The sequence below is a fragment of the Clupea harengus genome, chromosome 4, assembly GCF_900700415.2.
Source record: "Clupea harengus chromosome 4, Ch_v2.0.2, whole genome shotgun sequence".
In the NCBI taxonomy this organism is placed as follows: domain Eukaryota; kingdom Metazoa; phylum Chordata; class Actinopteri; order Clupeiformes; family Clupeidae; genus Clupea; species Clupea harengus.
The window spans coordinates 4008384-4023495 of record NC_045155.1 but is presented as its reverse complement, the minus strand read 5'-3'; the positions used below and the strand labels follow the sequence as shown (position 1 = coordinate 4023495).

At 41.2% G+C, this 15112-nt stretch overlaps 1 protein-coding gene and 1 long non-coding RNA gene across 3 annotated transcripts; one reads left to right on the top strand and one right to left on the bottom strand.

Annotated features, from left to right (window-relative positions):
- Window positions 1-64: 64 nt before the first annotated feature.
- pip4k2ca (phosphatidylinositol-5-phosphate 4-kinase, type II, gamma a) lies at window positions 65-11155 on the bottom strand. 2 transcript variants are annotated; one of them, XM_031565831.2, is made up of 11 exons: window positions 10948-11155; window positions 10530-10756; window positions 9697-9794; window positions 9143-9239; window positions 8802-8951; window positions 7388-7534; window positions 6408-6446; window positions 6172-6285; window positions 2479-2743; window positions 2229-2332; window positions 65-1944 (listed from the first exon to the last, which is right to left on the bottom strand). In XM_031565831.2, the coding sequence occupies exons 1-11, from the start codon at window positions 11006-11008 to the stop codon at window positions 1864-1866; spliced, it is 1383 nt and encodes a 460-aa protein (XP_031421691.1). In that variant the 5' UTR covers window positions 11009-11155; the 3' UTR covers window positions 65-1863. The 2 variants fall into 2 exon arrangements, with proteins under 2 accessions (XP_031421691.1, XP_012697187.1); XM_012841733.3 differs by lacking the exon at window positions 10948-11155 and adding an exon at window positions 10862-10880.
- LOC116220277 lies at window positions 10918-13913 on the top strand. Its single transcript, XR_004163538.1, has 3 exons — window positions 10918-10965; window positions 12330-12408; window positions 12807-13913. It is a non-coding gene; the product is annotated as an uncharacterized LOC116220277 (long non-coding RNA).
- Window positions 13914-15112: the final 1199 nt, after the last annotated feature.

Below are 15112 nucleotides of genomic sequence, written 5' to 3'. Positions count from 1 at the left end.
AAGCACAAGACAATGACCCATTCTATTGTATTGTAGGAACATCACACAAAAAAAAACAATGAAATACTGAAACAGGTTTTATTGACTTAACATCATCAACAGGTTCAATGTGTTGACTGGTGAGTAAACTGCTTTAGCTTCACTAAAAGAGAGGAATCACAGGCACCATCTTAAAGCTACTTTAGTGTAATGGGGAAGCAGGTGAGCTTACTTTTCAATATCTTTCCTCATAAATAAAAAAAAAAAAACTTACAAATACATTTCTTTTTTTGGATACCTGGTTGCACACATCTTCTGAGAGTGACATTATAGTAAGATTTTAACATCGTAATATATTTAAACACTTCCTCCAAACAGACAACCCATCACATCCCTTTAAAGTGTGTCATCACGACTCCATGACTTCAATGAATATAAACTCATTAATAGGGACTAACAACTTAATCGCCACAAAACCCATATGCCATGATGAATGACACGCAAGAGTAATGTAGAAAGGAATTTGGTTCTAATAAATAACACTAAATGATGCAATCACTGCTAAGTGATAGAAATTTTAAAAGCTAGCTAGATAGCTAGATAGCTACCAGAAAACTAACATGGTTTTTCTCAGGTTTGGCTCAATTGAACTACACACGTTGAGCATACTATTTTAACGTCATAATCATTGTGAAGCAAAATATCTTGGAATATGTCCAGCACAAGTGCTCTGGAATTGATTACCATTTATTATCGTTTTAAATGCTACAAGTGCTCCTGATATAACTAATTCGGTCAGTAAACCTATAACAAACAGCCTCTCGGGTGGAAATCTCTCAAAGATCTGTTTTTTTCCCCTGCCCCTGGCATACACTAACTGTGGACAACTACCACAGGAGGGAAGTTCAAAATGAACCCCACAAAGCATCCCATGGCAGTTGTCTGCATTTCATGTGACTGGCACTGTTGAGTTTCAGAGGAATGAGTTACATTAAAAAAAAGTGACGATTAAAAATAATGCAGAAAAAAGGTTCTGAAAAAAAAATATTTGGTCCAAACACAGTAACAAAATAAATAAAACGCAATAAGGCAAATTGTATGCCAGAATTGATCCATAAGATAGAGATTGTTTCTTCAAAGCTATGTATTCATCTACTTTTGTACCTTAGATCCTTGACAGCACTTGAGGAAAAAAAAAAAAAAAAAGGATCTCACACATTTGTGTAAAATGGTCTATGGTTCTCCTGTCTACTAGCATCACGGCAGAGTCCGAGAACTCCAAAGGATCGGCAGCAGTTGAATACTGACTGGAACCACTCTCAGAAACCACCAAAGGCATCCAGAAGTTGTATTTTGACAATTCCAAAATATTACCCATGCTCAGTGTCTGATGCACTCATGCACAAATCCTAAGGCTCAGTGCTTAGGTTTCATTACATTCGAGTGCTGCTCTAGACTACGCAGAATAACACAGTTCAGACTACACTACAAGCCCTTCACTGTGCAATGAATGCACCTACTGAATACTTATGCTACCCTACCCTACTGTGGTCTCGACGTCTTCATCCCATTCACTTTACATGGGAACACTAATAAAGCTCTGATATGAGGCTGATGGTAGGTCACTGCAGGCCTTCATTACAAAATCCTCCCTCTTTGCCCAAATGCATCATGGGAATGTGATAATGATACATCACCTTCTTATTCTGCACCACGGACACTGACATAGAGTCACGCATATTGCACAAGCGGGTATAAATGACCAAATTCTTTAAATCAAATTTGAAATTACCTTTCTTTTTTTCTGGTGAAGTAAATGTACATCCAGTAAATATCTGTGTTGAAGACAACCACATACATTGTTCTCAGTGTTGAACAGTGTCACTATGCAAAAATGTTAGCGATGAAGTCACGGAATCTCTTGGCATACTGCTCTGGATGAACAGTAGATATCTCAGCACCAGCCTGAAAAAGAGGATTACGTAAGATACTCAGATACGTCAAACAAAGATATATAAAAGTAAGGGTCTGACCAATGTGATCATACAATAATTATGTTTTTCCAACTCAACTTTGTCCCCCTCAAAAACATCCAATAAATCTAGGCTGAGCCAGTTTAATAGGTAAGAAAACATTTCAACAAGCATTCTACGGATAAAAAAAAAAAAAAAAATGCGCAGGAACCAGAATGTGTACAACCTTCCCAGCAACTAACTTTTTTTTTTAATTCCTATAAACCAATGACTCACCCCATGTTTAACGGTTTTCGCTGCATGGGCAGCTTTCTTCTTGGTGTCGTACTGCGTCAACACGTCGATTAAACCCATGAAGTACACCTCCTTCTGTGGTGCTCCTGGAAACCACGAGGAAATGTCACTTAGCACAACCACTGAACCTCAGGGTTCATAGCTCCCGTCACCCCATTCTATGCATCCGCTCATCTCAATACAATAGGGAGCTATACGCAATAGAAAGAAACTGTTTACTCCACACACTTACCGGAGGCGCTCTTGACAGCATACACATCCACGTAGGGGTCAAACTCGCCTGGGCCAAGGGGCTTGAAGGAGTTCATGCAGCCCGCAATGCCTTCAGGCGAGGTCCCGTAAGAGCCCACCAGTGGTGCGGGTGCCAGGCCGTTGTCAGGGTCCGCCTCGTCCTCACAGCCAGGCTCCTCGGCTTCGTCCTCGTCCCGCTCGGCCCGTGCCACGTCATGGATGCCTAGGAGCAGACTATAGTCCATGATCTTCAGCCTCACCAGGAACTGTAACACATAGGGTCAAACGGCTAGTTTAAAACATTTATGGGATCATCCAGGAAAAATTGCACAGACACAGACTCATGACATACTATTCTACCATCTAGCACATATATGGGAAGGAAGAATACATTTCAAGTGTAGTTTTTGTTTTGCGTGCCTTTTTAAAACTCTGGTATAGAACTATCTCTAATGCATCTACCATCAACTACTAATTGTTATTGTCTAATAAGTATTTAGTCATACAGTGATTCATATTTCCTCCCTACACCATCACAATGAATGCCAAATGAAACCGTCAGTATTTCCTTCAAGTGCTGACTCTTCATAATTGTTATGGGTCAGATAAATTGGCTGAACCATGCAAAAATATAAACCAGGTTTCAACTTTGCCCTTAGTATTAATGAATAAAATAATATTTTGAGGAATTAATATAATCTCTGATATTACAATATGCAATACTACAATACAATTTAATTAACTGTCTGATGTCTGGAACCCAAGACCTCCAGGCAAGGGGGTTCTTCACTGGTGATGCTCTAGACCTGAAAAGCGGCAATCTTCAGATGCTAGGAATCTCTTTTGCCTTTAGTCTAGTCTCCAGCAAATGCTTGTAAGTCTACTTTTGGGGCTTTAACAATGGCTTGGTTGCTTTAGCAGCATGCAGTGTCCTGCTACAATGTACATCACCAAACAAATGGGTTTTAATACTAACTACTTACTAACCGAGAGTGAGGTCATACCGGCAAAGCCGAAGTCTGATATTTCCCTGCATGACCGAACGGTCGAGGTTAGTAAGTTGTTTATTATTTGGCATTTTTAGCTCCTTTCTTTTTGTAAATGAAAATAAATGGTAATTGTAAATAGAAAACATGTGATTTTGTTCAGCTCAAGTCTTCTCACGGCGCAGTTTGTTTCAGGCGTTGCCTAGCAACCAATTACTTGCTAACTTCAAGTTACAATGATAAATAGAAAACGGTTCAGCTAAAATGGCTTTTTAAGAAGAAGAGTCTAGAGGAAGAATGTTGCGAATAACCCCTATTTACAGTAAAGTAACAACACAAGTGATTCAACAATAGTAGTCTAGTCTTCATCATCACTTTCAATAACACATTTTCGCTGCTTCTGATTTTCCTCATGGCTTTTTTTTTTTTCCTTTGGCACATTTTCGCTGCTTCTGAATTTCCTTTGGCTTTTTCTTTTTCTTGATGTCTATCATTATCGCTCATTTTGAAGATGACGTCAGAGGAGGGCAATAAGAATACTTATCAGACCGGCAGACCAGCAGACCAGCGAGGAGGTCAATACACGGCTGGCATGACTACCCATTAGCCAATCAGAATGCTCGTACTGTCGTTGCCATATACCGTAATTTCCGGACTATTGAGCGCACCTGAATATAAGCCTCACGCACTAAATTTTTTAAAAATAATTATTTTTAACATAAATAAGCCGCACATGTCTATAAGCCGCAGGTGCCTACCGCAACATTGAAACAAATTAACTTTACACAGGCTAAAATTAATCTCAAAACTAATACAATAGTTAGTTTTGCCAGTTAGATAAGTGCACTGTTGCTTTAAGAGCGCACAGTCGCAAGAGTCAATCAGAAGCTAGAACGTTAGATTGAAGACAGACGCTAGTTTGAAACCAGTGAGCTAAAGAACTTGAAGACTGGATTTGTATTGTTGTAAACTTTTATTTTATTTTCTAAAGTGTTTTGAGTTGTGTTCTGTCTACGCTGGTAGACTGTGGTTATTTTGACATTAGTTAAGTTATTGAGAGATACTGAGAAATCGCGTGGAGCTAAGCATCCATGCGGCTGCATCCATGCTAGCATCCTAGCTCCACAAAGCCACCGTAAACACAAAGCCACCGTATACAGTCACAGGTATCATAATCCATAAATTAGCCGCATCGTTGTTTAAGCCGCGAGGTTCAAAGCGTGGGAAAAAAGTAGCGGCTTATAGTCCGGAAAATACGGTAATAAAAGCCCATACTACTACTACTACCACCACCTCCAGGTTTCATGGCGCAGGTGGTATTCCTTAGATCAGCTGCCCCTCGCTTTTCCATAATCTTCTCTTTCAATCATTCTGATATTGGTGGACCCATTCCATTTTATCATAAGGTGTACAGGTTTTTTGATGCATCTAGTAGAAACCTGTAACCTGGCATTTTATATTCTTCAGGCTTGAAGGCTACACATGATTTGCATTGTGGTAAAAACCACACCATCAGCAGATAAATAGTTTACTAAATAAAGAACTCCAAAAGACTTCGACCAGCAACGGTACTGTCAAAAGAAGTCTGTCTAGCAGTGCTCTCAGAGGAGAAGTAGCAGTCTCTAGTCCACTTCTCAGGGAGGGAAACAAGGTCTGAAAAAACAAGTTTACTCTGGAGACACCCATGCGAATGTCCGTGTCTGCGTTGCGTGAATCCGTGTATACCTGCCCGCTAAAGAGGAGCATGAGCTCTTTCTTCAGAGACGTGCTATACCCTGCGTTTTGCACCTTTGTGGACAAGGGATTCATACTGCAGCAGGATAGTGACCCCAAACACACTTCAACGTTTTTGCAAGAACCACTTGAAGATCAAAGACCACCAAGGAGTGCTGACTGTCATGGACTTTCCTCCACAGTCACCTGACCTTGACCTCGACATTTATGGCGACACTTGAAGACTAGACCGAGTATTCTGTGAAATCACAAAAAGCGCTTTGAAACATTGTCAAATCATGCAGCGGTACCATGGGTCATCAGGATTTGCACAAACTTGCGGAGCTTGAGTGCACTCTGTCCTTAAAGCATTACCAAATACTGGTATTATGAAATATATACTGTACATATTTCTCCTTACATGGTGAAGCTTGAGAGCACCTCCTTTCCTAACTAGCACTTCCTCTCCCTTCCTCTTCCTCTCCCTTCCCTTCCCCTAATGCCATCTCTTCCAACTAGTGCTTAACTCACCCTTACAGTAGTAACATTCATGCACTTTTTAAAATGTCTTATGTAAAATACTATTCATTGTTACACTAGGTCTCTATTGCGCACAGCTTGATTGTTCTCTCCTTTGTACGTCGCTTTGGACAAAAGCGTCTGCTACATGACTAAATGTAAATATAAAAGCTAGTACAATTTATAATGAAAATGTTGCAAAATAGAAGTGTTTTTCACTAGTGTTCTCAGCTGTTTGGATCCCACTGGGGATTGTTTTTTCTGACCTCCAGTTGACAAGATAGACAAGTGAAAGTATTCTCCCATCATATCCACTGCATATCCTTTGCCCTACAAGACTGCTTGGCACTTCCCTCACCAGTATGTTCTTCATTTTAATGGTGTTCTAAAGACTAACACGCCTAATATAGAAAGGGTCTAAAATATCTCTTTATTTGAAAAAGGTAAGTGGTATCAAATGTGTGGTTATGCTTCACCTCTACATCTCTGTTCAGTTTCTCCATGAGTTTTTCTTTTTCCTCCTCCGTCACGTAGACCTTCTGCAAGTTGTTTCTGAAGTCGACATCTTTGTAAGTGGGCAACTCTTTCACCTAAAATTCAACACAAGAGCCATCATATTACTTGGCAACACAACAGTAGTTCTTTATGTATTAATTTATTAGCAGTAATAAAAACGGATTCATAGAAAAGGTTAGTACCAGTTTTTTTTTACCTTCTCTTTATCGCTTGCTTCTCGGGATACCAGAGAGCCCTGTGAATATCAGTCATGTATTGAATTATATATTCCTCCTACAGGTTTACTCCATCCACATTAGAGAAAAGACACAGAGAACAATCAGCACTAACTGATCATGATGTGACCTCTTGTGGTCAAACCTTGTCAGTGCAACTAAACACTGTCTTCAGGTGTTTGTAAAAAAAAAAAAAGTGTCACTATTATTCTTCACACAATACTAGTTTTCTCCAATCTTTGGTGACCTGTGGTCACCTTCTTCACATTAAGTCATTTAGCAGACGCTTTTATCCAAAGGGACAAACAAAGGAGAGAAGAATCAAGCTACGAGCAACAGAGACCTAGTATAACAAAAATAAATACTACCTTACATGAGAAATTAAAAAAGTGCAGGAATGTAACTACTGTAAGTGCGAGTTATGTACTCGCTTGCGGATCTAAAACAGTAGGGGTGGGGGAAAAAAATCGATTTTTCGATTTCTCTCGATTCTCTTTAGAACGATTCTGTCTCGATTCAGAAAAGTTCATAATCGATTTAAAAAAAAAAAAAAAAAAAAAAAAAAAAAAAATTAATATTTTTTTTTTTTTTTTTTTTTTACACATTCATTTTGTGTTGAAATGCAAGCTGCATCGATTATTGCATTGTTCATAGAAAGTCATAATTGTGACAAGGAAAAACTTTTTCTCTAATAAAAAAATAGATCTGTTGATTTATCAAACACAAAGTAGGAAGTGATTTGAGACTCTAAATAGCAAACTCAAATGTTTTAAAAATTGAGATGCATCGATAATCGTTTTATCGGTTTAGAATTGATAATCGATAATCGGTTTAGAATCGAGAATCGGTTTAGAATCGAGAATCGGTTTAGAATCGAATCGTTGACCTCTGAATCGGAATCGAATCGAATCGTGAGGTGCCAAGAGATTCCCACCCCTATAAAACAGTACTTGTAACTTACTTTCAAGTCATACTTCTGGTGCACTATTAGTCTGTGGCTGAACATGTTTCTCATGACTATCAGGTAGGAGTCCTCACTTTCCACGCTCACGCGGTACATGCCCAGGAACTGGGGAAGAAGGGTGCTGCCATGGCATTTGACGATGTGCTGCAACAAAGAGTTCAGATTAAAGATCAAGTCGGAAAGGTGCCATTACCACTAAATATGCAATCTGAAAGTATGAACGTACTGACTGAATAAATGCTGCCTTTTTTTTAGCAGACTGGCCTAAATTAAAGTAATTACAATCTAGGCACACATCCAGCAAGATGGATTACATTTATTCAAAGCAAGTTCAAATTCTTTATGGAAAAAACACATCACAGAGTGCTACTGTGCAATTTGATGTTGTATCTAGTAACACACTAAGTTACTATTCTTTCTCAATTATAAGATCTAGGCTAAGACCATCCCTGGGACTGCTAAATATCCCTGCACACATTCTCTTGTCCTACTTTGCCCAGGAATGGCAGCAGACTGCAATGGAGGTCGGTTATTCAATCAGTAGCTTTACAGCAAACTGAACGTAATAGGTTTGGTTAAAAGTACCTATAATTCTTTCAAAAAATAAATGAAAAGAAAATTTCAATGTAATATACACCATATAAAATATAATAGGAACAATGAAGTAACGAATGCATATGGGGTGCGAGCTGTAATTGGCCATGGTTTCTGATGCCTTGCAAATGAAAATAAATGACTGAGCAGTGGACCAAATGCATACTAAGCGAAGGCCTCTGGACATGTGGCAAAATGTAAATGTATAGCACAATCAGGAGCCTGGCCTAGATAACAATCTGCTTGTTCAGCTACAATGTAAACCTGACAGCCCAGCCCCCCCCCCCCCCCCTCTCTCTCTCTCTCTCTCTCTCACACACACACACACACACAAACACCTTTCTCACTGCCAGGGCTGCTCTATAAACAGACTGGACCTGACTCCTAAAGGCTAAACAAACACACATATATCTGTTCTGGATGACTGCAGGGACTGTTCAGAGGCCTTCAGAAGAACACTCCTGCTCATCCATCCACGGTCATACTGAGGCCTTCGTTCAGGGCTTCACTGCATGCCTCACTGAGCTCACCGAGACCTAAACTCCAGACTCGAGACTCGAGCAGTAAACATTGATGAAGAACTAGGCTAACTAACACGCAGTAACAATCAGCGGTGAGGAATCTTCACACTATTTTGACAAATACAGAAATTAATCACACAAAAAAACCCCTCTGTATGAATTGAAATCACAGCCATTATGCTTAATCCATTTTACTTAAAGATTAACCCCACACACAGAAGCCTCACAGCATTAACCGCATGAGAAAATATGCACTGGGCAAAATGGTTGCCTTTTTGGAGCAAGCATGGAAATACCTGGTGGTATTCTGAGAGGACATTGTGCATGTCAGCAACGTCCTCGCTGGAGATTTGCTTGACCACCAATGTGCGGTCATATGAGGTCAGGAGCAGACCTTCTCCTTGGCCCTCCCCTCCACGCACAGGTGGGCTACGCGCAAGAGAGACCTGCAGGAAGGGAATGAAGGGCAAACATTAGGAGCAGACAGAATTAAAATAGGCACTGGTATGGTGGTGACATTTCAAAATCTTTTCAGACACGTTTTGCAAAAGGCAGCTTGTTCCGTCTACATTTTTGACAGTCTCCTTTGCAAATATATAGACTGATGAGTGTATATAGACCATGCAGCCCAACAAACCTGATAATCCAGATCCTCAATTCCAAAACGCTCTCGGAGGTTGCGGAACACCTGGGGACAGTATTCCTTAAACTTGAAATGTCCTGGGAGATTTTCTCTGAGTTCAAAATACATATATACAACTTTTTTGTAACATCACACATGCTGAAAAAACCCCAAACAAAAGAACATTCAGATGGCAACCGTCACTTTCTTTAAACCCATCCCTTTCTTAAAGAGTTGTCATCCACCACAGGAATTTCACACATCTCTTTCTCGTTCTCAAGTGACATTGCAAACCAAAGGATTCTGGAAAGGACCAGAAGGGCTTCTTGTTAAGCCTAGTTTTGTGAAATATCAAATATAATCTTTAAAATTACAACATACTTCAAAATATATTTAAGAACCGACTGTGATGAAAGATGAAAGGAACAAGTTTGAGCTAAAACAGTAATACACCAGTCATTCAGATACTGTTGGTTTTTTCTAATACAGATCCATACATTTACCCCTTCCCTGTACTTCTGATGCCTACTGCTTTCTTGACACACATTTTCAATCAATGGTTTCATTACTTGTTGAAAAGATGATTGTTGACTTTGATCTTTGTGTTGGCTTTGAAGTCATCAGGTAACAGCATGACAGGAATCGGTACCAGATTTAAATCATTAATCTGAAAGAGGGAAGAGAAGCACCTGATTGCATGACTTTTGAACCATACAAAAGGGAAGAAGGCTGACAGTTCATATGTGTATCATTTTACAATTCATACACACATTCCTCTCCAACTCGTTTGTATATTTAGGAAGTCAGTGGTTAAGTAGGCTCAAACGAACTTTCATGTCAACCTTCATTCCTCAAAGTTAAATACTGTGGGTTCATTGGAGTATGGTTAAGACACAAAGAGACACGACTTGAACAGATGGCGAGACCTTTCCTCACCGGAAGATTACAAGGCCTGACTGGAGAGGTCAACATTCCAACATTAACATTACCATCTCTTGACATGCAGGCAGTTAGGCAATGTTACACTAAAATCATGCTTGCGATTTACGGCATATTGATTGTTAAACTTAATCTTGCTGGGCGGCCAGTCATGCAACATGTGCAGTGAGTTCACAATGCACCAGTTGTTCAATTTGTGCAGATTCAACCAGAAGGTTAGCTTGTTAAAACTTATACAGTCTCACGTTAGCTTGAAGGCTAGCTGGATAACAAAGATGGTAGCTATTTCAAGATTTTATCGCGCGTCTCTAGACGCGCCTTCAGTCAATGCCAGACTGTACAACTTGTTTGCGAAAATAAATAACATTTAGCTAGCCACGACTGTTAGCTAGCTAGCTCAGAAAAAGACAGGGTAACGAAGTTAGCTAGCTTGAAAGCTAAGCAAGTTCTACCAAGAACGTACCGAGTGGTTTACTCCCCACATGAAGACGCTGAGAACTGGGTCGCTTGCTCGAAATACTTTCACCTTCTGCTGCACAAAGTGTTTCTTTTTCGTCTTGGTTTTTGGGGCCAGCATGACCATTGGATTCGACGTGCCACCAGCGTTACCAAGGGACGCCATCACAGAACTGGCTTGAAAAGTTGAAATACTTTTTCCTTTATTTGATCCCCCGTCGCTCGTTTTAGTCCCTGACAAGTAAAGGGCGGGGACTTACAAAAAAAAAACCGAAAACTGTCCTAAACAGTGTCAGCTTTATATTTAACACACCAGTCAGTAGACTAATCACAACAGACCTCTTTTCTACCAGAAAGGAAACAATTGCCTTCACACAATATGACAGCTCGGTTCTCATAAGAATGTCCCCTTCGTACTGGCTCACCTGGTTCTTCATCACGTGGTAGGCTACAGATGGACAGGTGGAGAAACCCCACACGTGTCATGTGATGTTATGTAGGCGGAAACCGCATACACTTCATACATTCATAATGTAAACTTACCATAAGTGTCTCAGTCAGTGTGCATTGTGACCATGAACTTGATTGAGAGGATTTTTAAAGAAAATGTAATTGCTGATAGATTACACTTATCACACTCTAGCAAAAGGAAGAAGATATTGTTTCACTCTTGTAGGACAATGACAAAGTTTTTGTAAGCTCAATGAATCAACAGATAATTGCTGATTGGACTGCATGAAGCAGGCTGTGTTGTGCAATATGGTCTATGGTTTTGATAGATACCAAACTGGTGACTTTACCATTATGGAACAGTAAAATACTTTCTTGTAAGATATTTGATATCAGTGATTCATCTTATTGGTAAGTTAGAACATGCTCCAAGATAATGTTCTAGTAGGCTACACCTATCAGTGATGAAATCAAAAGCAATTAGCCTAGCCTTTCATATGGTATAACCTCTTGGGGATATGAAACTGTCAAACAGTGGTTTCACAAACAGCCTACTAAAATATGGTCATATGTGTCTCTAATAACGTCACATAAGCTTCCAGACACATGCCAATGTTTTTTTTAATGAATGAATAAGCTTTTTCTCCATTATGGCTTTGATACAAACAGATCTCTATTTCTAGATTCTCTGAGGCTTGTTCAGAGGTGACTCACATGATAACAGGAGGAGGATGTGGTCTCTCCACTGAGCCTTAAAGCTCACCCTAAAATAGATTCTCATATTAAGGTTAAACAAAACTTTCTGTTGCCTATACAATTGCTCTTTTGTGTGGATGTGTGTGTCATTTGTGTGTGTGTGACTCCACATAGAGGCTAGGTTTCAGGTTGTCTCTCTCTCTCTCACACAGACACACATACACACACACACACACACATACACACACACACACACACACACACACACACAGTGTGAAAGGTATGCCACATTTCTTACAAAGAAGTAGGAATGGTGCTGCAATTAAGATTTAGATGAGCAAGAATTACATGTCTATCCTTAATTGTGGTTTAGGTACTTAAAGCTACTTTTCAGGGGTGTTTCCAATATTTTGTCCACCCCCTGGGCACTGGTCAGCAGATCCGTTAGATCTGGGCCAGAGCCTAATTTGGAATTTGAAAACACAATGGGAATAAACTTCGACGTAACCCCCAATTTATGGCTAAGAATAACAAAAGGTCAACACCCAAGTTGGTGAAGTAGGACATGTTGTGTGAATCGACCCATTATATACCAGCACATTCAGCATAGACTTTGTACTGTATTTAGGTACCTTGGAAACAATCATGTGTCTCTGTGCAGGAGCTAATTGGATGTATACTAGATTCCTGAAGAGGATACCATCCACCCTCTTCCTTTTGAAATGCGTGGAAATTGCTTGGTAAGCACATCCCTATTATGTGTAAGAAAATAGAAAAAGTCTCAGAAAATGTTGTATGCTCATGCACAGACGTGAGCATGCACCACAGCACATGTTCTTTCTAGCAGGCCTTTTTACATGAGGATTTGTATTTGTATTGTCTTGACAGACAAACTTAAATTTCAAGGCTGAGAATATGAATCCCACACCCCTGGTGGCTGAAGCGCCTCATGTCCGAAGCAAATGTTCTGCTGCTGCTAAATGGGCAGGTTGTGGTTGTATCAATACTTCTCTGTGCCATTTTAAATAGAGGACCAATGTGAATTAGTCTTGGGTTACAAAGGCTTGGAAGTAACATTAATGGATTACATTTCTCTCCTGTCTGCTTGTTATGTTGGAAACACATACTCCACGAGCAGAGCAGAAACCACAGTCCAGATGACCGGAGTCGGAGCCCCTGGGCGGACAGCTCGGAGGCAGAACAGGCAGGCAGGGCTGCACCGGAGAACGTCCCATTGGCAGGACAGACAGGCTGGGCGTGAACAGACTCAGACACAGGAACATGCTCGGGAAGAGAAACATACCCAGGCTCAGACACAGAAATAGAGACTCAGACCCAGTGACCGGCGCAGAGAAGGGAACAGAAATGGACACAAAGACAGGGACAGTACCCAGGACAGACTCGGGAACAGGAATGGACTCAGGGACAGGGACTGGTTCAGACACGCACTCAACCGGCTTGGACCAGAACAGGCTCAGACTCAAGGCTTGGGGGCAGCCTCAGGAACACATTCAGGAACAGACTGGGTGTCGGCCGACTCAAGCGCCAGCTCAGCAGCAGGCATGATGTGAGTCAATGTCGTGGCGAAAACCAGTCACTCTCCACAACCAAGAGTCAAAAGGCCACATGTGTAGATCTGAGGTTTATTGTAGTCATTAAGCCACAATAGGAGATGGTCCATCGATTAGCTTGATCTCATTGTATGAATGTTTGATTAGACTTTTTAAAGAAACGTAGTTCCTCCCACTCTCTTGTGTTTGGCTGTTCTCCAAGGCCAATCAGAACTAACCCCATTCTCTAACTTTTACTCCCAACTTCTCTCTCTGTCTGTCTGTGTGCGTGTGTGTTTTTGGCACCACTCCCATTTCCTTGTCTCCACCCTGGATATCTCCCTCTTAGCAGTCAACTGTTTGGTATTGTTTGTCAGCCATTTTGAGTGAGGCTTTTCATACTTATTAGTCAATCCATGTTCGCCAATTTATAAAAATGATCCAACTGTCAACTTGGGAGCAGGAGCCAGCAGCAGGCTTGGGTGCAGGGGCAGGCTCAGGAGCAGCTGAGGCATCAGACGACTCAGGGAAAGACTCCGGTGCGGGAGCAGACTCAGGAAGCAACTCCACAGGGACCAACAAGGCGCAGGGCTGAGGGACCTCCATGGCGCAGGGCTGCTGAGGGGTCGAGTCACTGTACAGCTGAGAGACTCAAAGTCATCAGGAGCCACGCTTTTTTTCTGGGGGATGGTCTGATGGAGGGATGGTGACTCCTGGGGATCCATGGGGACAGAGTCAGGCAGGATGCTGAAAGGTCTAGTGTTAGCCGACTGGATGAGGGATGGAGGTTTGCAAGGCTGGAGATCAGCAGGACTGAGGGGTGTTTGGCTGGTCGCCATCAGTCTTGGAGACTGCCTGGGAGCCGCCAGGCTGGATGCTAGCACTATGAGGAGCTAGCTGGAGGCTAAGCAGGCCCAGCCTAACCACCTGGGGTGCTGGCTGGAGGCTGATTGCTCCGTAACAAAATCAGGCAGGGAGCTAGCAATACAGTGGCTAGCTGACACAGGGACTGGATCTGGTGGAAGGCTAGCACACACAGAAGCTGGGTCTGGTAAGGAGCTAGCAAACTGTTGGCTAGCTGGCAAAATCAAGCAGCCAAAATCTGGGTAGCAAATGTGAGAACAAAAAGATGACCAGGTGAAAGTGAGCGTAAACCTGACAGAAGAGTATAAATACACAGACCAATTACACACAACAAGAAACACAGTGGGAAACAGCTGAATGGAGGGAAACTAACAATGAACTTTTCTACTTATCTACCTAATCACCGACCAATGGACAACCTGTAGTCAGGAGCGGTTGGGGGTTCAGTGTCTTCCCTAAGGACACTTCAATACTTCAACACTCTACCTCCTGAACCACTACCACTTGTCTGTCTGTGTGAAGTGACATGTGACAGCTGAGGGGTGGAGACAAGGACACATGGAACAACAGAAGCACATGTAAAAATGTAAACAGAAACACATGGTACATGGAGAGCAAAACACAAGACAAAGTAAAATGGCCAGCAAGATGGCCAAAACAGAGTCTCAGCTGAACACCTGAGAGGCAGGCACTTTATCATGCACACTAGAGGTGATGCTGCAGCAGAACGGTAGAGATTGACTACTCATAAAACACGTTGATTTCTGGAACTATGTGTAATTTAATTTTTTTTATTTTATGATAGACAATCCTGACATGTCCCTTTTACTTTATGGTATTGGTGAATGACGCTAAACTTTATGTAGGTTTTAGCTGTTGGAAATGATTAGGTTGTTATGCAGATAATATCAGATGGGCTAAATAAATTGTGTGTGCTATTTTGTAACATTACAGTTTTTGTTTTCACTTAAACTTGAACTTGTTTTAACATAAACATATTTGTATTTACGAATAGATAGGTACAATCAAG

Bases quoted from the DNA above. Each gene is read 5' to 3' on its own strand.
- pip4k2ca (XM_031565831.2), bottom strand. From the start codon at position 11,008: ATGACACGTGTGGGGTTTCTCCACCTGTCCATCTGTAGCCTACCACGT. The intron at 10,757-10,947 runs GTGAGCCAGTAC...TTTACTTGTCAG, and splicing joins ACCACGTGATGAAGAACCAG to GGACTAAAACGAGCGACGGG. The intron at 9,795-10,529 runs GTACGTTCTTGG...TCCCTCTTTCAG, and splicing joins TGTGGGGAGTAAACCACTCG to ATTAATGATTTAAATCTGGT.